General features: G+C 34.6%; 1 protein-coding gene across 1 annotated transcript in view; it reads left to right on the top strand.

The window, feature by feature from the left end:
- ODAD2 (outer dynein arm docking complex subunit 2) overlaps positions 1–24,936 on the top strand; it is a 73,046-nt gene that overhangs the window by 28,403 nt on the left and 19,707 nt on the right. The window contains exons 16-19 of the mRNA XM_086861873.1: positions 1,695–1,937; positions 9,389–9,503; positions 20,462–20,650; positions 21,238–21,459. Coding sequence (XP_086717999.1) covers positions 1,695–1,937; positions 9,389–9,503; positions 20,462–20,650; positions 21,238–21,459 — 769 coding nt within the window. The remainder of the gene's footprint in view (positions 1–1,694; positions 1,938–9,388; positions 9,504–20,461; positions 20,651–21,237; positions 21,460–24,936) is intronic.

Raw genomic sequence — 24,936 nt, 5'->3', positions numbered from 1 at the left:
TTGGTGCAGGTGCCTGTGTGGCTCCAGGTGCCGCTGGCATGGCAGCAGCCGTACTGCTCCTGGACACAAGATGGCCCGAGCCAACAGCTCTGTCAGAGAGCAGCCTGCCTGTTGCAGAGCCAGCTCACATCCTTCCATCTGTGAAGCAGTTGAAATGCCAGCAAAAATCAGTTTTGTTCTGTTGCTTTTTCAAATTATTTGCTTACTTTATTGATCTTTTTTCATGCTGTTGATGTTTACTCTTGAAAAAAAATAATTGTAGGGGTACTTCTAGGTATAGTATACCTAGTATATATACTATATAGTATATATACTTTATCCTATATCCTATATATACTATCTACTACTATCTACTATATGCTATATAGTATAGTATAGTATAGTATAGTATAGTATAGTATAGTATAGTATAGGGATACTTCTAGGTAAAAAAATAATTGTAGGGATAGGATCCTATTCCTAAGGATACTTTTACAGTGAACAAAGAGGGGAAAATTTCTCTTTAAGGGAAGGTTTTAATGATGAAAAACAAGTTTCTCATTTCTCAGTTACTTTAATTATTATGCTGATAATCCATCTTGGAAAGATTAATTTTAATGGAAACATGTAGCTGCCATAAAAATCTCAGAAATACTAATATTTTTATTGTATGAAAGAAAAGCTACATGGGCAACTGATTCCTGGAAAATAGTTTTTGTAGCTCAAGCAGACATTCCCAGAAGCTAGGGGCTGGGAGGAAAGTACAAATGAGAACTCAGTACCCTCAGAAAAATTTTCTCTAATAATTAGATTATATACAGGTTAGATCTAGCTTGATGTACCACATGGAACTGTTAAGATGTATCAGAAAATGTATAAAAGGAGGATGCAGTATTTGTTAAGAACCCCCTAAGTTTTAAACAAAAACACAAAACCCTTGGAAGATTATTCCAGCACTGATGAAAAAATCCTGTTTTAAAAGAAAAACTTTTGAGGTTTAGCTCACATCTCTTTGTAGGATAGGACCTTCAAGATTTTAAAAACCATGTTTTTGATTCTTAGTGTCAAAAGTTCTACTTCGGTCAAAAGAATGAGGGAAGTATTAATATAGGAGTCAAGTCAAATTCCTATGAACTTATTTCTTAATTACAAGTTGGAATCTAACATTGTGCTATTGAAATGTACTAGAACTATAGTTCTAGTCTGGAAAATGCAGTGCATTAGGCCTGAACTAAGTATAGAACTGCTCAGGGTAAACTCTCTAAAGGCTCATATTTAGTGAAAAAAAAGAGCAATCCTTTGGTTCAGAGAGGTGGAGGAGGCTCTGTTACAATACTACTCTAGCTATTGTTAACAGAGCAGGAAGAAGTGGTGGAAGTAAGGATAACACAGTCATTGCCAGTCTTTGGTTTGTTTTCAGCTGTTTGTAGGTGTTGCATCCACGTGTCAAGTTTAAAAAAAAATCAAGCTCAGGAGGTTCTTACACTGCTAAATTGTAGAAATGTAGCTAGAAAGGTAGAGTAAGAAATTAGGCTGTATGTCATAGTTACAATAAGTGATTGGAATGGTTTACCAGTATTGGGATTTCTTCAGCAAGATGATTTACATGCAGAAATTAAAACTTGTATTTAAATTATAGTAATACTTTAGTTATAAAATTAAGCTTATAATGGTATACTAAAAATAACAACTTTTCATCTATTACTGTCTTTTAGATTTCAGGAATATAAAACTGTAGAAACTTTGGTAACACTGCTTACTGATCAGCCTGAAGAGGTCCTTATAAATGTCATTGGAGCACTGGGAGAATGTTGCCAAGAGGAAGAAAATCGAAGCACTATCCGCAAATGTGGTGGAATCGCACCTATAGTGAAGTTACTGAGTGCAACTAATCAGGCCCTGCTTGTGAATGTCAACAAAGCAGTGGGAGGTTGTGCAATGGAACCTGAAAATATGTTGTAAGTTATTAATATTCATAGCATTTTAAACACTGAAAAGCAGTTTAGTTATTCTGATGCAAATATAGTCATTTCTAATCTGATTTAAAATATGTTTTTACTTCTTGCTTTTTGCAGAACTTTGTGGGTTAGTTTCATCCTCCTGTAAATTTGCTGTAGATAAAAAAATTATTAAGGAGATATACAGAATGTAAAGCTTTTGCATTTTGAGAAAAATAAAATAAACCTTTAGTAAATTGATTTTTGTTAAAGTTGAAATTTAAAGTTACAAAACACCATTTTGAAAGTGCTGCATGATAGGTCCATGTTTTGCCTTCTCTTTTTACTTCTGTTCTCAAGTCATTAAAAATAGCCTAAATCAGAGAAAGTTATTCTAAAAGGAAACATGCACATTTATAGTCATGAAAATAATATTTTTGTAGTACAGTATTGTATTGTATATCTCTTTTGTCACTCTCCATCATTCCTTTTGTGAACTCAGACAGATTTGGACCCTTTTCTCCCCTCTTATTCCTTTTCAAAATCAAAGAAAAAGATGGTCTTTGATTTTGTGATGTAATTTTGTACAAATTACAAAGTCTGGAGTTTTATGATGAAATGTTTCAGTTAAACGTTGAGGTCGGCATTTGCTGCTGTTCTCTTAAAAGGATATTTACTTCGAGATTCTCAGCATATTTCCCTCCTTGTACATAAGGGAGGTCAGAAAGAGGGTTTTATTAAGCTCCTCCTGTTCTGATTTGCATAATTCACTTGATATTCATATAGCAGTGCAAGGAATTCTTTTCCTGAATAAGGCTTTTGTTTTCATGCTTTGGCTGTCACCCAGTGGCAAAAGGCTGGATGGTACACAACTGTAAACATGGCTTGTATGAGCAGTTAGCTGTATAGCATAAATGTATAAATAAATGAAATCATTTAAATTACATTTCTCACTAAAACTCAGCTTTTAGCATAATATATTAACCTAAGAGAATTAGCATTGCAAATACTGAGAAATTTAAATGCCAATAAATATAAATTGATATTTATAAAACCTCAGACATACTCCAGTACTCAGAACTGTCACTTGTAGTATCCAGTACGGACAGCTTCGTGCTGGAATGTGTTCAGTATAAGCATAAAAAAAATGCAAGTTGCTGCTAAAATTATGATAGAACAAAGTATGTCTTGTCTTTAAGAAGGAGAAAGTACAGGTTTGGGACAAAATTTATATTATTGTTTGTAAAGAGTGAACAAAGAAATCAAATGTGAATTTGGTTCGTATAAAACATTACCTGCTTTTAAGTTCTCAACTTCAGAAGTGTTTCTAAAAGTATTTCAAAACATTAACAAGTAAGCAAAATCTTAAATAAGTGTGAATATACTTTTTGCTACTACAAGAAAAGTTACACAAAAATTGTTATTGGCATGACTGTGCCATGTACCTAATGTATTGTGCTGTCTATGTTTGTAGTACTGGAAGAGATAATGCTGCTATATTTTTACAAAGCATGATTCATCCAAGTGTGAATAAATTTGGTACTAATTCAGCAAAATGTTTAAAAATAATGCTTAGTTAAAACATTGACAGCAGTGTAACTGCTCAGATGTTTAAATTATTTCCTTGATTTAGTGCTCTGCTTCTTAAGGGCACTTAGAAGCAACCTTCCCCCCACCATTGACCCCACCTCTCTCTCAAAAAAAAAAAAGAAAAAGAAAATAAATATGTCCATTCCTCTCCCTTCTCCTCCTCTCAGACCAGTACAGGAGAAGTTGAAATTGTATCTCCTCATCCAAAGTGCTCTCCTTCTGGGGAAGAACATGTCACCAAAGACATGAAATACACACAGACACACAGACACACAGACACACACACAGAGTCTGTAGTATGACTCTTTTCTGTTTACAAAATTGAGGGCTAAAACAATAAATAGCCTTGTTAAAAACTACTGGGGAGGTCAGTCTCTTTCTGTAAATATTTTCTGAAGTTCTTAACCAAAAAGAACACATCTTAACAAGGGTTTGGAAATATTCCAAGATTACCTTCTAGAAAGAAGTGAAGCAAAGCCTATAGGTATATACAGGTGTTGAGAATTTTCTATTGCGACAGGTTGATGCTTAGGTTTTTATGGTCTGTCACATAGCTGGATCCCTATTACATTTTTTATTTCATAATCACTTATTTCTCAGAATGGTTTGACAGGTTCTAGGTAATCAGTTCTTCTCCACTGCCTTTCTCCTACCAAATTTGGCTGGCAGGTCTTGAGGCTTGTGGGGTTTTTGTCATGTGGTACAGACAATCTCTGTTTACAGTGTAACATTTTTAATTTTATAACTTTTTTAATATTTTTACATTTCATTAGCTGCAAGTGCGTTTAACAAATTGTGGCATAGAGATTAAATATTCAGTTTAGCAGTCTTCTTCTTTGAATATGCTTATCCTTGCAGCAGTAGGTATGTGAAGACCATACAGACCAAGAGTAGAGCTCACGTAATTTCTGTAAATGATTCAGATATATAATGAAGAGGTTGTGATTAATATAAGAAATAAAGCATAATTATGGACTAGAAAAAGCTGAGAATGTTCTATGAAGCAGTGAAATTATATTCTGAGGGAAATACTGTGTGATTATCTTATGTTCCATGGAAGAAGCTTGCACTGACTTTGCACCGAAGAGAGACTAATAGATAGGCATAGGTGAATCTACATCTCCTATAAGTCTTTTATATATTGAATTTCTGCTATATTTCCTAGTTGACACTGGCTCCTACTACTACTGAATGGAAGGTACACTTAGTGTTACTTTTCTGCACCAAACCTTTACTTCAGGTCAACTTGAAGCAATTATGTGATTCTTACTGACTCTGTTGAGTTATTTAAAATAAAAAACAGCAGCCAGCTTCTCTCACAGCCAAAAATAACTTACTTATCTAAAAAACCTAACATAATTATGTGACTGAACTTCCTTAGTCTTATGTAGACAGCATGAAGCTGTTCTCTTTACTTGGTCTGCTGTATTACCACTGACAGAGATGTTGCTGTATATTTTTTATGTATATTTATCTTTTTGAGGAACTTCTTTTAAGTTATTAATTTTCTTTAACTAACAAAAGAGGACTAGTGCTTATTCTTTCACTGACACTAAAGTGTCATTTGCCCTTTCCATTTGAAAATCCATAGACGGCATTGCTGGCATTCAAAACTGAGGGCTTAGAATCTTACAAACTAAAATGTACAATTATTTTAGCCAAGCAGATGGAGTTTGAGTCATTGGTATATAATACTATTTATCAAAGCAGTCAGCAGGAACTAGTGAAAGCTTTAAGAAAAATGCTAAATTGTGGTTTCAAAAAAGATGAGATTACATTCTTACAGAATTAAACCTTGTAATCTTACCAGTGAGCACAATACAGAGTCAGTATAACTTTGTTTATTTACATTTGTATTTGTGGTCTGAATTGGCAGGCAATTAAACTGAAGCTCTCAAAGTTCTGGTAAGTAACATTTTAGCAGAGAAAGATGATAGATATGACAAACAGATGTCTAGGCTGTGTGTACACATGTATATTTAAGCAATTCATCTTGACATTTCTACTGGAAATGTTCAATATTAAATTTTAACTTGAAAAAGAAGTACTATTTCAGATTAACAGCTTTGCTAATTTCAGATATATTTAAAAAAGCAAAGTAAATTTCTAGAATTGTATGCCACATCTTGTTCATAATATTCAATGATATAATGATAATGAGATTCTTAAATAATGTAAAAACTCTTCATTAGGCAACTAGAGAACAAAAGTAATTTAAAAGTCATCTTAAGCTGACCAGTCTGCACTGTTGACAGTATTTAGTAGCTGACAATCTGTCACATAGTAAATACCAATTCACTGTAACTTAAAAATTGCAGTAATCTCTGAATGGGTTTAATTGCATTAAAATTATTTGACCATAAGACCTATTCTATGTACACCATATGTAAATTCTGGTTTGGAAGCAGGAAGATGCTTTGGTCCTACACCCTGCAGCTGCCTTTTGGTAGGAGCAATGATACCAGCTGAAAATATCCCTTCACCTGTACTCTAATCATGTCTGGCCAGCACAGGAGCTCATGACAGGAGCTCTTCTTCAGCCAGTTCTAACTGCCATTGCAACTTCTTTTGGTTATTTTGAGGAGCAGAATAATATACACCTATTCTAAATTATTTCAGTGATCAAAGAAGATCAGTCTGTGACAGAGAGCTTTGAATTAGACGAGGTGGCCCAGTTATTGCGAGATGCCTTTGCTTTACTAAGGAATAGAGGCACAACACTTCACAACCTGAGCTCTTGCTTTTGAATTCCACATATTCATGTATTGTTATGTATTTACAGTGAAGGACTGTAAATATAATAGGGTTTATAATAAAACTCTACTTTGAGTGAGTTTCATGCCTGTTAAGATTTTGACTGTTAATAGTGTCCTGTGCATTAAATTCATTACATACATACACACATACAGTAGCAGATCAACTATTCTATAACGCAGGTAAATATTTGAATATTAAAGTATTAAATATTGAGACTTTTATATCAACTAAATATTGTATTATTTCAGCTTTAATGAGATTCCATTCAGCTTTCAATGAAAATTTTTTGCATTTTTATTAAAAAGCCTGTCTTTTAACAGTCCCATGTATGGCTGCTTGCTCCGGATTTTAGTATAGTTTAACTTTATCATCAGAATATCAACAAATTATTATAAAAGAAATTGCTTAAGTGACTGAAGCCATATAGTGAATAATGTGCTAACTATGGATTAATACAGAATTGAATATCAACCAAAGTAAATTTTATATTTGCTTATGTTTATTGTGGTAAGAATCTTTATTACTTCATCCTGCTAATAGTATTTTAATACACTGTGGGAAGAAAATTAGATACAAAAACTATATACAAAAGCAAATTATAATGTTGTTTAGCATTATGCCATCAAAGCTAAAATTTTCAAGATTACAGGCCTATTTTCCTCTCTCTTTATTTGTTTATTTGTAAAGAAAACTGAATGTGTATTTTTTGTCAGCTTCAAAAAGGAATTTTTACATAGGAAGGAAGTTAATGTCTAAGCACTTTTATAGAGGAAACATTTTTCAGGACCATTTATTTTAATGTTCCCTTTACTGTAAAGGCAAATGCACTCATTCAGCACCCATTTTCTTCATCTGCTGGATTGTGTAGTGAAACCATAGGAAGATTAGAAAATTGAACTTTTTAGCAGTGCTTTCTAGATGTTCTCAGCAAGATGAAAATAAGATTTGTTCTTGCCTGGTGGTTACACAATGATAATTCTTCCAAAGTGAGAATTTAAGAGCATCATTTGTGTATTTTATTTGTGTTAATCTAGTGTAACTGCAAGTAATCGGTGATGAACAATGTGATTTGCAGATTCTCTTGTTTTGTTTCTACTGTTTCCTAGCTTAATTTTATGTATGTTGAATGATCAGACAACTATACTTTCACATATTCTGAGCTGGGTTCTGTTGATCTAAGACAACTGGTCTTTCTAGTCTTTAAGCAAAAGGCAAAACTCTTCTTCAGCAAATTAATGATAGAGGGAGGCTAGTTTACCTTGAAATACTGAAGACCAGGAAACTGAAAAGAAAATGAAAGTAAACTTCCAATTGAAAAGGAAGCTTTAAATAAATAGAAAGGAAAGATAAATCAGCCTAGGGGTTGTTTTTTCAAGTGTGGTGGAAAAATCTGAGCTCAGTGTTTGGCTTCTATCTCTTGATTTTTATATACTTGTTGGAGCTGGGTCATTTATATTTAGTCCCTCTTGGGAGGAAGTACCTCATGTTGGTAAATGATCAGTACTCCGCTTGACTAGAGGAAAGATTCATGGGTTCTTTTTAATTAATTCCAATATAGGAAAAAATTCCTTGTACTTTCTGAATTGACAGGAGAGTAATGTTAAAATTGCTTAAAAGTGTTTGGGGCATGGAGGGATTTAAAAGTTTGTTTTGAAGCTTTTACTTACGTCATCATTACTATATGAACATATATGTGTAATTGTGTAGTTTGTGCTCTGACTGTTTTATTTTGTAGTGTTAAAACTTCTGAATTTGTCCTTTGAATGATGATTTTCTTGCAATTGATTTGGAGCTGTGTGTATAAGCTAAGCTATACTGAAACTGGCAGATCTTAAAAAACAGGTTTTTTAGCTAAACCATTGCTTTGTTCAAAAAGTATTATTTTGAAGAACATAGTTGTTTAAACAGTTTGCGTAAAAATGTTACGAATAAAGTTCTTGCTTATTTTAGACAGACTTCATGTCCTTATTTATTTTTTCTGCTTCAAACGATGATAGAATTACATACAAAGTTCATTTTATAGTTAGTTTTAAAATTTCTTGGCAAAGCATATATAGTGAACACAAATGAGATGCTTTATCTGCTGTTTTTAAGCTCTCTTAAAAATGTGTTTTGAATTCTCTAGCATTTACAGTTAAAGATAGAAACACATTACATGCAATGGATTTTTTTACTTTTGAGCTTAGACAATGAAGGTGTGCTTGCTTTTCTTCAACTTCAGTTCATCTGCTTTGAGTTTAACACAGTTTTGAGTTTTGAAAAAAGGCATGTTGGTAAAGGCTATTAAGTTTGGTCTGACCTTCCTTTCCATTTAGGGTATTCATTTGAACCTAATGTGAAGTTATGATCCCCAAGCCTGATTGATATGTAAACATAACACAGATGGTGTAGAGATGATTTTGATGATAATTCATTTCTCAGCCAGTCATGAAGATACTTTGATTATAGTATGTTTAAGTAGTTATAACATAGTGCTCAGTGTTGGTCTTGTTAGGAAGGGAACATATGGGAAACAAGTTACACGTTATTCATGCCCAACAAAGGATGCTCTGTGGTGTGACCATTTTAATTTCTAATGCTTGATTAGAAACATAGTATTTTAAAATATGTTGTAGAGCAAGGTAAATATATTAAGCATAGACTGAATAAAAAGTTAAGTACATAGTTTTGGACATAAATATTTGTTTTGGAAAGTATTTGTTACTATATGAAAGAAGCCAGTATGCTCAAATTCAGATTTCATTTTGCATGCAGATCGTTAAAAAGTCACATGCTTGTTTTTACATTTATGAGTCCTGGTTATAATGTAGCTTACTTTATCTTCTATAAGCACTCTGAATGACAGTGCTGGAAAAAAATAAACAACATTAATGAGATTTAGTTAGAAAACATTCTGTCTTTACATCATTTATTGGCACCCATCTGTTATAGTGGGCACTGTTTGTTGAGTATGTTGATGGCGATTAGCTGACAATAAAACACAAGCGCTTGCATAAAGCAAAACAGTCTGTCAGAATCATGCCAGTGTTTCTTAGAGCAGTGTCCAAACAAACTGATATAATTTGAGATTCAACACTGTATACTCCATAATTAATGTTCTCTTTTTTGGTCTGTTCCTGCAATAGGGTAATTGACAGTCTAGATGGAGTCCGCTTGCTATGGTCATTGTTGAAAAATCCTAACCCAGAGGTTCAAGCAAGTGCAGCTTGGGCTCTTTGTCCTTGTGTTGAAAATGCTAAGGTAAAGAAGTATTTAAAGTAACAGTTTTGACTCATGTATAATTTTTACATTTGGATAATTTTCAGCAATACTTTGCTGTTTGCTACTTGTACTTTATTTTATTCTGTTAACTGCTTAAAAAACATATGTATTTACTTTTCAAAAGTGTAGAGTCCTCCATCTAGTGCCCATTATATAATCTGTTTTTACAGTCTTTTCTGTATTGGCAAATATATTTTAGTAACTTATCAGTACCTAAGCTTACTGTTCCCAAATAAAGCATGATGAAAATCTGACAATGCTGCAAACAGAAAGCTTTTACTCACAGGCTATGAATAGCACAGGTAGTTCTAGTTGTTCTCCACTGTGAGGTACTTCAGCTGTGTTCTCAAGAGACCATCATTTGGTTTCAGAGCATATTTTAGACTCGGTGCCAATGTAATCTTCAGGTTTTCTGCTCAGACTGCCAACAAAAAGTGCCAGTGGTGAATAGTCGTGGTTGTGCAGGTCAGTTGTGTACAGAAGACTGAGCTATTCATTTATTTCATGTCACTTTCCAAATAGAGATAAAACAGTGATGATAAGCTGCAAGTCATCTCTCTGAATTCTTAGCACTGACATTCGGTAAAATAAATGGGCAAGGTTTTCTTTTCCATTAGAAGTTTCCTAGAGTACTACCTTTATACCTTAATCCTTGTACAGTACTGGCTTCCATTTCTGATTTGCCTCTATATTTAATGCAACATTTGCATCTTTTCTCTACTGTACCAAAAATATATATCCTTCACAGAATTAGAGATCCCAACTATGTAAAGAATAATAATTCTTTCAAAGTGCTAGATATCTGTAGCATCCTTTTTGCTGGCAGTTTCCTGTTTGGAATTGAGCACTGTGTGGCTGCTATTAATTTATGTAGCTGATTCGATGATACAGATATATGGATATATAGTGAGAAAATTTGGTGTTGTTTTTGATAACTGAAGCATTTTTTTTTATTTCTTCCCAATAATTTCTACAATGGCTGCTTGCTTGTAATTTTTTACACATGCTGGTTATTCTGAATTATCTTGTCATCCTTTTTTCTATATGTGCACTCTAGTGCAATAAAGTTTTTCGATGCCTAATGGTGCATGTCTCCTCTGTAAAGATATGAATATACCTGCCTCTCTCTTGAACAATATTGCTGTAATTGAATGTTAAAATACTACTTCATCTCAGTACTGAGGTAGTGCTTCCTATGAGTAGGACTCAGTAACTTGAAGTGCTAGAATAGAACTGCAAATTGCTAGAACTTCCACTAAAAGCACTTTTTCACAAATGAAGGGAATAGAGGACAAATACTGAAATTATGTATTACATGGAATTTTTTTTTCATTTTTTTCCCTGGGGTGTTTGATGAGTGCAAGCTATGTACACCCTTAGTGTAGCTATTCTCCTTTCATCTCTCTTGGCTGCCTGCCCTAATGCTAATCTGTGATCCCACAAAGAGCTCTTTGTGTGACACTGAGGCCAAGTGGCTCACTGAAACAAACCTACCAATAATACCCTTTCCGCTGACACTGAATAGAAAGAAATATGTATAAAGCAGCAACTACAGCCACACTGAGGAAGTGCAGCAACTATTTCTACCTAAAGAGTATTTGGGTTTTTTTTGTTCAAAGTTAATGTTATTCAACAATTTGCATGATCTTCAAGAAGCAGTTTGGTTTATGCAGTGCTTGATTCAAAAGCAGTAATAAGTACATGACTTTAAAGGGTTATGTGTGTTCTGGCCTTTCTAAGCCTGTACTTGGGACCACAAACTGTGTTTCAAATAGCTGTGAGAATGGAGTCTGAGGGGTTTTTTTGTGTTCTTTTGTGGAAGCTCTAGTGGTTCTTTTCTGTGTTGTGGAGATTCACAGATGAAAATGAACTTGTTAGTAGTATCATAAACAAATTTTAATAGCAATGTAACACAGCATCCATTTTTCTGCACAAATATTTTCATTTTACAACCAACTTAAAGGTTTTTTTCTGTATATTAAACATCTTAGAAGCTAATTAAAATTCTGATAGAATGGTTGTTTTGTCGTATGTGATTATATATTTCTCTTTCATGCTTACTCTCTCCATAATCTGTTTAAGAGTACTTCCCATAGAATAGAATTTTATCAGTATGATGTAGCTAAGTGATACTGTTTGTTACAAAGGAATTAAAGGAATTATTCTAATAGAAGCAGATTGTTATTAATTGGTGGTTCTTTACTTCCAAAAGGAAAAGTTACTGCTGCGGGCACATTGCTAGTAGCAAAGTGTAAGAGAACTGTCCAAGAAACACAAATGATTATGAAAAATGAATAAGAGAAGTCTACTCAACTCTGTTGATGTTGGAACAGCAATGTTTGGTTATGATGCTTCTTTGAAAAACAGTACTTGTAATGTTCTCCCAACATACATCAGCCCAAACATAAACATTTGGAGAAATTCTACAAAGATGTAATTTGGGCTATTATAAAAATCACCCAAATGCATTGTGCCAATAAGAGGAACACTGCCAGCTTGAGTCTGTATGAAAATTCCTATTTCCTCACAGAGAAACTTTCTAGTAGAATCTTTAAATAAATTAAAAAAAAAAAAAAAGAATAGGGGAAAAAGTTCTGGAGGTTTTTTCCTGTCCTCTTATTTAGTAGAGTTTTGGGTACAGACATTAAAATGCAAATGACAATGTCAAGCATCATGTTTTTCTGTCCCATGTGCCTGCATATCAGCTTCCAACTTTCAGTTTTAGCCTTTTTATAGCTATAACTGTGGGGCTTTCTTAAAGAACTTCATTAAGCCATCTATGTATAGAGTCATCCTGTTTTCAGCTAGGGTAGAGTTAATTATTTCTCAGTAGCTGTTAAAGTGCTGTGTTTTATCTGTCAAAATAATTTAAGCAGAGTCAGAGACTGGGGGTTTGAAAGACAAGAGAGAGAAAGTTACTCTGTTTTCTTAAAATTTACGTATGGAATGACATTCACCCTTTTCTGATACATTGTGGTTTCAGTTCTACAGGAGACTATCATGGGTGTGATGAAAGATGATGAGACATCTAAAGTTGTCTGTGTATTTCTTTTATAAGGGGAAAGAGAATGTCCATGTTGACACAGAAACCCCCCAAACCAAATGAAAACTAAACCAGGTTTAAGAGGGGCTACGAAATGGGTATGTGGGAAGGTTAATTAGTCTTCAGTCCTGAAAGTGTATTATATAATAAGGAAGTGAGTTTTGCAGCCAGCCAGCCTGGAGTTAGCCTATGGGTAGAAAATATGTTGCTGATGACCTATTCTTACACAGATTTTTGCTTGTTATGGAAAGTTAACATAACCATATGTATAAAACCACAGAGAGCATTTCTTTTCTAAGAATAACAAAGAAATGTAGTTGAAGTTGGAAATTCTTCTAATATTTAAAAAATAGTTAAACCGTTTGCTGTTTTAAATACATTAAGATGCTTTGATTGCACATTTTGCTAATTTAAAACTATAGTGTAGAAAGGTAATTGTGCTCCATACTGCACACTGTTATTCTTTTGTTTTACATTTGAAAAAATTTAGTTAAGTACTGCCAATGCATTTTTGTTTATGTATCATTCTTGGGTTAAGCCTAAAATGTCAAAATTCCCTTCTTTTGTATGTACAGCATTTTCCAGTTCCTTTGTTTGCCTTGCTGTGCTTCTTGCAATTTTACACAGAAACCTTGGTTCAAACTTAGTGCTCTTACTGCTATCTTTCCATTTTTTAATTTGTTTTCTATAGACATAATTTTTTACATCTGTCCTACCTACTTCTCTATATGTGCTCTCATTTCATGCAGTTTTTACACCCTGGTTATCTGGGTGATCTAGATCTTCCAATTTTTTAAGCATTTTTGATTAACCAAGCATCAAAATGTGTACCAAAAGAGAGACAAAAAGGAATTTTTTGCTTGCCTCTGAACCCTTTCAGAGAACCAGGATCCTCATAACTTTAGGAAGCCCAGGAATCCAGACCTGGCTTGGTGAATCTGTAAGTGACTGCTGTGCTTGCAGGGTGCATACAGAACCAGCTCATTCAATGACAATTGACACAGGCTGACTAGTGTAGTGAACTGAGTCTCAGGAGTTATTTGGGCCTCCTAGACAAGTTGGAGATCCTAAATTAACTGATACAAACTGCCCTGAGGTCTTTAATATCTACAAATATAGGAGTCCAGTTTCTGTAAGACACATAATGTGGAAGCCAGGAAGCAAAGGGTGTAGCCTGTATCTCCCTCACACAGGAGCCTTGGGCCCTAAGTTCCATGCAAAGCAGCTGTCTGAGAGCTTGGAGACCATGAGAAGCCAAAAAGCTTAGGAGATCCTGGAGACCTGGATTTCCAGCTGTTTGGCAGCCCATCAGGCAAGAAGTCAAGGATTCTATGAAAACTAGAAGCCAAGGAGCCTGGCAGGCTCCATCTGGCTGACAAGAGAAAAGATGAAGAGACACGTTGGTTATTTAGCCTGCCTTTCCGCCTGGTTTCTGTCAAAACTTTTCAAGAAGTTGTTGTGTTCTTATGGAAGGTTTTGGTTCCATTCCATTAGCATTTTCTGATGGAATACTGTTCCACTGGAAAATATTTGACCCACGTTTCTTGTAGCTTGGTTTATTTACAGCTACACATGCTAGTCAGCAGCTTGTTGTGTAGCTTCTTTTAAATCTGATTCACTAATTGGATTAAAAAAAATCTATAAAAGGTTTTAACTATCATCCTTCAATTTTTTTTCTCCCTTCTTTGTTTTTCCTTTTTGTCTATGTCCATGTTTCCTGTCTTTACCCTCTCACTTGCCACTGGGACTTCTGCAGGTCTTAAAGCAAGAAAAGAGCATGGCAATCATTGTGTTTCATTTGCTACCTAATATTTACCAGAAGATTTCAAGCAATCATTTTATTTAGTGATGAAGCTTTAGATTGAACTAAAACATATTTTATACTTCATGCTGCTTGTTCAGATTCTCAGTGGTCTGTAATGGTGAGTGGTACATGATGTGATTGCCTTCTTATATCCCACTCTATTTCTGGAAGCATGCCAGACATGCAAGGACAAACAATAACTGTTTTAGCAACTTCTTAGTTTGTGTTGTCACTGCATTGATTAACTGAACTGTCCTCACAACACTCTAATATTGCACTTCTAAAATATTAAATTACATATTAGTAATGACTGTCTTATAAACATATTAATGATTATAAGAAGTTTGCTTAGACATGTTTGATTGAATCCAAAACCAATTAAAATAATGTTTTTCGACTTATTCAATGTTATTTGTTTCTCATACATCCATTATTTAAATGCTCCTCAAAATAATCTGAAATAATTGAGACAACTATGGCATCAAAGGACTTTGGCATTCATTGTTTCACTGCTTATGTGGGAAAAAAAAAAGGGATTTTGGCAATTACCCAGGACTGAACTTCAGGTATAGTCCGCAGACTGAAAAGTAAGGAAAACAACAGACAGAAGGACTACTAAAAGTTGCATTAGTGACTAGGTAGACTAATTTCCCCTGACATTTTTAGAGAACCTGCATTGCGTGCCTTCTTGGGCTGTGTGCTTGGATAATTGACTTCACTTTGGTTTTTGAAACTGCCAAGAGTAATACAGTTGCCAAGTGTGCAATGATCAAATCCCTGAAGAGAGGAAATTCTAAAGAGGAATTCTGCTCTTACAGGCTATAGAGTAGCATTGGAATCATGTCAAAGCAACTCTGCTTTGTTACTTTGGCTTTAGTTGCTTCTTTGAGGTAAAGAAGACAGAAAAATCCATGTTCATTGTCTGCTGTTGTTTTCCCAATACACTGTGTTTTCCAACACATTGCATTTTCTCACAGAAGAAAAGTTCAGATGTAGGGGAGTAGTTTTATCTTACAAATGCTTCTTCATCTGTTGTGCAACAGAAGCCTCCACAACTGCATAGATAGGAATAAAATTAGCCTTAAAATATAAAGGAATTTTATCAACATTACCATTGAGTTATTCAATAGAAACAATTAATAGAAAATTACTTATATAAATTTTGTTTCCATTTTCACTAAGCAGCTGTAATATAGAAACTTATTTGCATTACTTTATTTTGAACTTTAAATTTATTTGTGCACTGTAATGAGAAGTTATTCAGTTGGGAAATGCAAATGGAAAGGAAAAGCTTCCTTTATTAAAGAAAAGTTTAAAGATGACTCTTGATAACTCAAGTTTGTTTGCCTAGCCATACCATCACTTTTTTTGGCAAAAGTGATTAAATTTGACAAGTTAGCTTTGATTCCTTAAGCTTTTTAAGATGCCCTGAGAGCGAACTATTATTTGTCTTTCGTGGAGAAATTGTATCTTTCAAGTGGAGTATATTTTAAAGATAAACACAATGTGTTTTTGTAATTATGTGTTTAGCTTTAAATCTTTCAAATAAAGAAAATAGTTTTCACTTTGGAAGAAATAAGAAAGGAATTACATCACAAAAGAATCCAGTAGTTCTTCTACGAGACCTGTGTGTCTCAACCTAAGACTGATGAACTTTATTTATTTAATGAAAATAAACACAAAAACCATAGCATATCATGACAAGAAAACTCAAAAATCCCAAATGTTCACCTTGTATAAATACCACAAAGATCAAGTCCTGCAAATACCATAATAGTTTCTGCTCTTAATTAAAAAGCTGTGCGAGGCTGGTCTGTCTCACAGTACTTTTGCTCTTGGCTGAAGCCAATATAGAAATAAATGAAAGGGAAATTAGGGAAATAAGGGAAAGTTAAATGAAACTTGTTAATAGTCAGGCAGGCCAGCAAGATGCAAGTATGTAATAAAGAATAGGTGGATGAGGTTTTATTAACACTGTAGGTAACTTTTTTGGCCTCAGCATCTATGCCAGATAGGTGTGTTTTTACTGCTTGAATTTGCAAACTCCTCTCCTTGAATACAATTTTAGAATAGTGTTTCTCATACTTACTGAGGATAAAAATTTCTACTACTTAGAAGATATGGACATGTCAAGTCATGAAAGTTTCTGTTATCTCTTCCTTTCTTCTTTAGCTACTTGAAACATAATTTAACAATCCATGTCTTTTCATGTGTTACCTCAGGTTAAATGTTGCATTAAAAATATAATAATGATGAAGATATAAAATGAAGATGTCTCCTGTTAATACAATAAAGCCTTTTTCCCCCTTTCAGTTTGTTTTGGTTTTTTTTTTAACATTTTTATGACTTCTTTAGAAGTCTTTGCATTTGGCCTTTTACTTTGTTCAGCTCTGGAAATATTATTGTTAAAACAGATGCATTCAGCCTAATGTTACCACATGCACACAGATATATACAATAAAATTATCTGTTTTATTTGTTGTTAGTGATTTTATCTATGCTTTTCTCTATAAAGACAGTTTCTAGGCTTTATTCTTGACTTTTTTTCTCCCTGCCTAATTCTACCTGAATAGCTTTGTTAGGAAACTAAGAAATAAGATTTTGTCACAATAGGTAAGGGAGTGGGACACATGGATAAATGTAGTATAGATAAATGGAAAAAACATAGTATAGATAAATATGAAAGCTTAACATGCACCAGTAGCTGGAAATTACAAACCCTTTGGCTTGTTGGACAAAGTAAGTTGTTTTTCAATTTAATTTAGAAGGTGGAATTTAAAGATTTCATTTTTTCTAATTGAAATAAAAAGAAAGGAAGTATTTTCAAAGACATGTTATATATATTTTTTGTTATGTTAATAAAAAAAAGTTAATAAAAATAAATGAAAGTGACTGAGAGTATTTGAAAACTAAAATCACAGAATTTACTTTACACTATGAGCAGTATCTGATCATTAATACAAAGAACGTAGATTCAGAAGTATTCAGTCATGGCCTCTGAAATCACAGGCACAACTTCATATAAATTCTTTTTGAAATATTGAAGTATGGCAATTGAATATAATAAATACACATATTTCTGTTTAAAAAAAGAAACCTAGAAATATATTCTACAAAACAAGTGTGTGGTTTTCCTTAAATTATACAAAAAACATTGTGTTTTTTGTTTAAATTTCTCTGAAAAAAAAAAGAAATCTTGTACAAAACATAATGTATTTTAGAGGTCTCATTTTGGTACTTCTTTCTGCTCATTGTTCTTCAAGTTTCTTGCTGTTTTGCTTTTCTCTTTGTCTTGAACAGACCACCAGACTACACCCACAATCACATTTGGGAAACTTCCCTGACATGTGGTTTCTGCAGTTTTCCTCTGCTTTTCATCACTGGTAGAAAGTTCTTGTGTTTACTTGGTTTCACAGATGATTATTGAAACTCTTTTCTTTTTCTTACTGCTGAATTGTTTTTATGTTATTCCATGACTTGAGTGGAATGTACTCCATTACAAAATGTGGAAAGTATAAGCCTGTCAGAAGAGAAATTGAGCAAATAAGGTTATAATCACCTGGAAAGAAAATATGTACAGGTAGAAAAATATAAAATGTTGGTATTGGTTCATTAAGATGAGATAAAGGCTAACTTATCTCTTAATGGAAGGTCTTTCAAAAGCAGGAATATAATACATAGATACATGCAGAAACACAAAATAATCTTCAGGGCCCTTTCAAATCTTAGATCTTGAACAGAAGGCTTTCTCATCTGTTGAGGCAATATTTATACACAAGGTAATGCTGTAATGACCTTCAAAGATTGGAAGTAAATATAAAATATCTCATTTTCTTTTCTCCTCCCGTGACTGGTAATTTAGCTTCTAGCCCTTGAATATATGTAGGTAAGAAATTTGAGTGTAGAAAGCTTTCGCAGTAATCCATTACATATTGCCTTGGGTAAAATTTTAAAATTTCAAGACAAACATGAAAACTGATATGGAGAAACAGTGTTTTAATTCAGGTGAGTGTCTGTAGATGCATTACATTATGGTATGCATACACTAGCAATTATAGACGAACGTTTATGTTGCTGTATCCATGGGAAACCCTCTGTAAGCCCACCTGCCTCTACATGCAGCTCACATGGTAATAGGGTGGCAGAGCATCACCCTTCCTTCTCTTTCTCAACTGCTTTTCTGAGCCACAAACATGTACTGTCCTTCTTCTGCATTTAGATTCTATTTTAATTTCTATAAGGACTTCTGTTATATGTTCATTCTGGGGGTATTTAGGACTTCCGCATGAAGTTTGTGCTTAGATGCTGCCCTTCTTCCACATGCTGTAGCTTGTGTTTTTTTACCCTTACACAGTTTGGCTTTAACCTCTCCCTTCCAGTCTCAAGATTTGTTCTGCCTGTGGCAAAAAATGTTTCATTACCAGCGGGCCTACCCACTGCTTTTGCTTTCTGTGAGAAGGAAACATCACAGCTAAGAGTTCTGTTTGACATCTAGACCCAGAACTAAAAAAAGATGAAACTGCAGCATCTTATGAAATCTTCATTTACCAAGTCCATGATTTGATGGATTTGCTCAGCAAAGCTAACAAAATTCAGTTAGACCCTACTCTGTTCATAAATCAGCCCCCAAAAAGAAATAAATATAATCAAAACCATGCTTGGTCTTCAGCATCCCTCCCTAGCCCTAGGAAAGTTCATACAATCCATGTTTGCCCTCACATGAAGTCCAGAGGGTTTCAGGAGAGTGTCTAGTAGTTTTTATTCAAAATTCTCCTATTGACCTATTGAAAGGAACAAATAAAAGTAATTCCACTTGCAGACCTTTCTTTCCATCCCTGTACATTTATCACTACTGAGGAGCACAAGCTGAAATTTATCCTATGAAGTTACTGCCAGTCATTTAACTGCTTGGCTCTGGTTCCAATATAGTAACAGTTTGACACCAGACTGTCCAATGCCACCTTTAGATGTGCCACCTAACACCACTTCAAAGGTCTGTGCTCCAGAAATTTCTAAATCAGAGAGAATACTTCCATATTGAAAAACCCCTGATTTTCTGTTTTTCTTTGAATTTGCCTAACGTAAATTTTTTGAGAGCCACTGCAGTCCTGCTCCAAGGACTTCCAACTTTTCGACTGCACTTTGTTTTGAAACAACTTTGATTCTGAATATGCCACCTACTAATTTTGTCTGATGATCCCAGTTCTTCTAGAAGAAAGATCCTGGTGTGCCCTTCCCATTCTGCTCAAGCTTCTGTACATCTATATCACACTGCTCCTTCATTTTCTTTTATTACCTTGAGTGTCCTAGTTGGACTCATTCCTTCTACAGAACAGTTCACTACCACTGATTATTCTTGTTGTCTTTCTCTAAAGTTTTTTTAATGTTAACTTTTTGAAGGTGGTAAAAAAGGACTAGGTCTGCCCACTGTATTCAAGATCAAGGCACACTGTTTTCTATTTATTTTATGGGCAAAATTAGACATTTTTCCAGGGTAGTTTTTGTGTTCTTTATTCATATTTTACATTGATTTTTCATACACTGAGGTGCACCATGGTTCTCCCACAGTTGCTGTCATGACTTGTGTAACTTTCCCTCTTAAGTATTCCTGAATGCTCATTGGCATTGATACAAGAAAATAATATTGTCATTCCTTTGTCTTAGCTGTCAGACTAAATGTAGGAAACAGGAGACACTTTGAGAGCCTAAAGTGTCTGTTGCTGTGTTAGATGCCCTAAGGTGTGCAAGGCATCCATCTGGACACTCTGATACAACTGATAAGTGAGACTTGCACCCTTCTAAAGTGACAGCTTGAGACTTTTATACCCTGCGGTATGAAAAATGAAAAATGATAGATACCTTTATTTAGGCATTGCATTTCTGCCTGTGTGCTGATATGTAAAACAGTCTAACTCTCATACGTCAATCAAAAGAGCTCCAAGTTCCAAATTAGCCATATTTCTTGGTGAAGGCAACACAGCAATAGCTGCAGTTTTGAATAAATATGTCGTACCAATCTGGTTTTTAAACATTTTCATATAAATACTGATTGAATATTTAAAAATTACGTTTCTTTTGATTCTTATTTAGAATTCTGGGGAAATGGTTCGATCATTTGTTGGCGGCTTGGAACTGATAGTCAATTTGCTAAAATCAAAGGATAAAGAAGTTTTAACAAGTGTATGTGCAGCCATTGCAAATATAGCTAAAGATCAAGAAAACTTAGCTGTTATGACAGATCATGGAGTTGTCCCTCTGTTGTCCAAGCTAGCAAACACAGTAAGTAACATTTAAACATGTCATACAAAGCACTGGAATTTCTTACATCAGACTGCATTATGCCCATCTAAAAGGCTGTGACAGGAGCAGTAGATTTTGCAGCAGTTACAAGGAAGAGCTGTAGAATCATTCCTCTATGGGACATACATTAGACATCAAAACAGTCTGTGTCTGCTACTAAAATTGGTTTGGAAGATGAGCTTCATTTTAATAGTTACTGTTGCGGAATATTGTTTTTGAGAGGTGCAGCTGCCATCTGAAAAAGGCACAAAGGGTTGAGAAAACAATAAATCTGAACATGCAGAAAAATCTCACTGATGGGGCTATATTTTACATTTTAATGCTATCTTATCTAATTTCCAGTCAGTCTAAAAGTACCTTTGAAATAATATAAAAATTCACAGCACTTGCTATAAAAAGAATATTAAGGGACTTTAATAGCTCTATGCCTTACAGCTCTCTCCAGTTTTAATTGTACTGCAATTAAATTGGGATGCCTTAAAGATGTGTGGGAATACAATTCTGCTTTCTGATGAATATTTGTTGTGTGTGTTGACTTTAATTTGTTATGTTTCTACTTTCTTTAGAACAATAACAAGTTAAGACGTCACTTGGCAGAGGCCATTGCCCACTGTTGCATGTGGGGCAGCAATAGAGTTGCCTTTGGAGAGACCAAGGCTGTGGCTCCTTTAGCACGTTACTTGAAGGCAAAGGATCCATTAGTTCATAGAGCTACAGCTCTGGCTTTATATCAACTGTCAGAGGATCCCAACAACTGTGTCATCATGCATGAAAATGGAGTGGTGAAGGTAGGTGGAAGCTTTTTCTTATTTGGGGTTCAAACTGTTTAAGAGGTTTGGCATGGTCAAAAAGAGAGATCTTTAATTTGAAATAGTTCTTGAATACTGCTGTGTACCTCAAATTTTCTAAACTTTATACTAAAAATCTTTGGTTAATTAGTGAATTAGTTAACAGGATTTTGGAGCCAAAAAGATTACAACAAGGTGGATTTGGGGAATGGAACTATGACGTGGACATTCACCTTCAGAGTACTTCACTCTGACATAGGCTGGTAGTGAAATGACATCAGCATTTTGTCGTTCTCCAGTGACATTTGCTAAAGAAGTTGGGTTATCTTAATGGATTATTGCCTAATATGGCAGTAAGTCACCTAGACATTGAATGTAACTGAGTTTGGGGACAAATTGGGTTAGAATAATACAAAGGCTTAGTTTACCTGGAGCTGTTTTGGTGAATTCTTCATGTTATTTATAAAATTCTTATGTTAGGAGTTAAGCATAATCAAATTCTTCAAAGATCTTATCCTAGAACAAAATTTTCTTTCAAAAAGATTTTTTAGTGAAGTTTTGCCTCACTAGTTGAAGGCAGAAGAGTTATTCCTTTGGCACAGGAGAGATAAGCATTATGGCTTTAGAGATGGAGATAGTAGGAGTTCTCGATTTTCATAAATTCCCTGAAAGATTCACTATATGCAGACCTTTCATTTTACTTGATTTTCAGGTAAATGTATTTACAGTAAGAGTTGACTTATAATGCAATGTTATTATTACTGTTGATTTTCTGCCTGGATTTATGATAGTGTAGTTGATTGTGAGCAGTTTCGGTTCTGGCACAGGTAATGGTCCTGAATTATCATGCATTTATCTATAGTTGGCTTAAAGCATCCACTGGTCAAAAATACTAAAATATTCAGTTTAAGGGCCAGTACTTGAACTTGCTCAAATCTAAGCTACCCTTTCAACACTGGAGAGTAACACCTTCCTTTCACAGTCGTATTATATTGGCTGTACAGCAAAGAGGAATATATGGTGTACTACAGCATTAGCACTTGATTTTTTAATCTTGCTTCTCTCTTTGTTCAACTGGCACAATCCATTTTCTGACCTCCTGCCATCTGTTTTCTTTCATTTTATTATGAAGATTTCAGGTTTTATAAGTTGTAGCACACTGATTCTGAGATGGACTTTTAGAATAATTCCACCTCACTCTAGGTTCACCTTTATTTTTCAGTCCTAGTTAAAGTGTTTGGACTAATAAAAAACATTAATTTGTACTTCCAGATAAATAGGGATGTACAGAAAAATATAACAGGTTTTAATGTTTTTTATTATTCACAATGTTCTGGATTTTCCAGATGTTCTAGTCCAAGTGCTTTTGTTCTGTGTTGCTAGAGCTGAGCCAATTCTGAAGCAAATCAGCACATGCACCATGACAGCTCAGGACACAGATGACCAATCCACCAACACTTAAGAGCTTGACTTCCTTGCTGGCACTGTTGGAATTGCCATCAACAACCAATTACTGGAGTTTCAGAAAGCCTGGAGAGGCATTCCCAGATGGCAGGGAGAGTGGGTGGAGATTTAATAGTGCAATCACAGGAGTCAGAACAGGGCTGAGTCTCACCTGGCCTATTGAGTTGGTCTGCCCAGCACAGGCAAGACAGTAGATGCAGCACTCTGCTGGATATCTTTGCTCAGTGCTTTGCAGTAATGACAGAATGCCTGGCTCTTTTCATTCTTCTAGTCTTTCCATTGAGTAGCTGACTGAAAACATACTTTGTATTTCCATAGAGGTTGTTATATATAGGTTATTCCAGGACCAATCATATTTTTTCTAAGAAACTTGTTTGGATTTGTTTGATATTTTTTTCATGTTTTACCAGATACCTGGTGTTTCAGTGATCATGAACAGTTGGATTAATGTCACAGCCTCTGTAGTTGTGACTACAACCCAGGTGTTCTTCAGCACATGTTCATGTGCTGTGTTCACATACAAAGAATGTGTGATGCTTCAGGGAAACATTTAGCCTGTGTGAATGACACAGTTGCTGAGTGCTTTAACAGTTGGTCCGAGACTTTCTCAAAGCATTAGACTTTCTGACCATTCCCTATTCAATGTGTGTATGTATGGTTTTGTCCAGGAAACCAGTAATAAAATTAAAAACAGAAAATAATTTCAATCAGTTTGTTGTATTTCATATTTTGCTACCGCTTCAAATATTATTTACAAATCACAAAGCAACAGTTGTGAGAGAGCCAGTGTTGGAAGTTTTAACCTATTTGTACCTGTACCCAAAATACATTCAATTTTCTCAAGTGAGTCTGTATGATAAAAATCTTGGGAAGTCACTGGTGTATGTCAGCTGCCTTGTGAAATTCTGAGGAGACAAATGGGGATTTTGGAGCAAGTTTAGAAAAGCAGTTTTATGACGTTTTTCTTTTATGTTCAGTTCCACAATCAATGTTCATATGACCAGGAATGGAACAATGGTTATGACCTGTGACAGATGAATAAATGCTTTCTACTACCAAACACCAGAACATATTTCCTCTTTCTCAAGTAAAAATTCATGGTTGTGCTGGAAAATAGATTTGCATTCTCAAAGATCCAGTAATGACATGTGGAGCACTAGACAGACGCAGAAATTGATAGACATTAAGAGTAAGGAACAGGTATCAGTTTGTATCCAAGATTGCATCCAGAAAGCAAGGGAGAAGAGAAATCCAGTGAGGGTTTGGCCCTTTACAGCTGAGATAAGCAGGAATATCAGGCAGCATTCTTTATACTTGGAGTCTGTCACCGTTATAGAGAAGAGAAATAGGAAAATTCACAGGCAACTGAAAGCAGCACCAAGACATCACCACATTCTTCATGGAAACATTAGAACATTTCCCTTAAAGATATTGCAGAGGAACAAAGATGTCCACTTATATTTGCCTGCTGCTGAAACCTTAGAACAATCAAGCTCATTCATGAAAAAGATGTCTAACTATGAGCTAAAGAGTACAGGTTTGTTATAAGGGATGCCCTTGTTAGACAAATTGTAAAAACACTAGGGAGGAAATGGGAGACTGAGGAAATGCAGTCACTTCAGTAATGAAAAGATGAGTGTAAACATGTTTTAAAGGAAGAAGTAAAGTCATCAGAAGATGCTAAAGAGTATTTAAATCATTATCCTACAGACCATGTCAAGATAATACAATGCTACATTGTGCAACAGTCACTCTTTTTTCTTGGTTATATTGGCAATCTGTAGATTTGGATTGTGTCTGAAGTGAGTTAGTGAGGATGGTGGTGTGATAGGACAGGCACTCATGAAACCGCTCATAATATACCTTCTAAAAGGCTTCAGAGATTAAGAAATTCAAAGTATATACAAGTGAAAAATATGTAGCTGATTATTCCTGGTTATTCTTCCTTTGCAAATGAAGGAAGATGAAAGACTCTCTTATGGAAGTTAATTTCTGCTGTTGCAGAAGTTAATT

Source organism: Cyanistes caeruleus, chromosome 1 (genome assembly GCF_971803275.1).
Source record: "Cyanistes caeruleus chromosome 1, bCyaCae1.hap1.1, whole genome shotgun sequence".
Classification (NCBI taxonomy): Eukaryota; Metazoa; Chordata; class Aves; order Passeriformes; family Paridae; genus Cyanistes; species Cyanistes caeruleus.
Note: the sequence above shows the minus strand (reverse complement) of the source record. Positions and strands in the feature narration are given on the sequence as shown.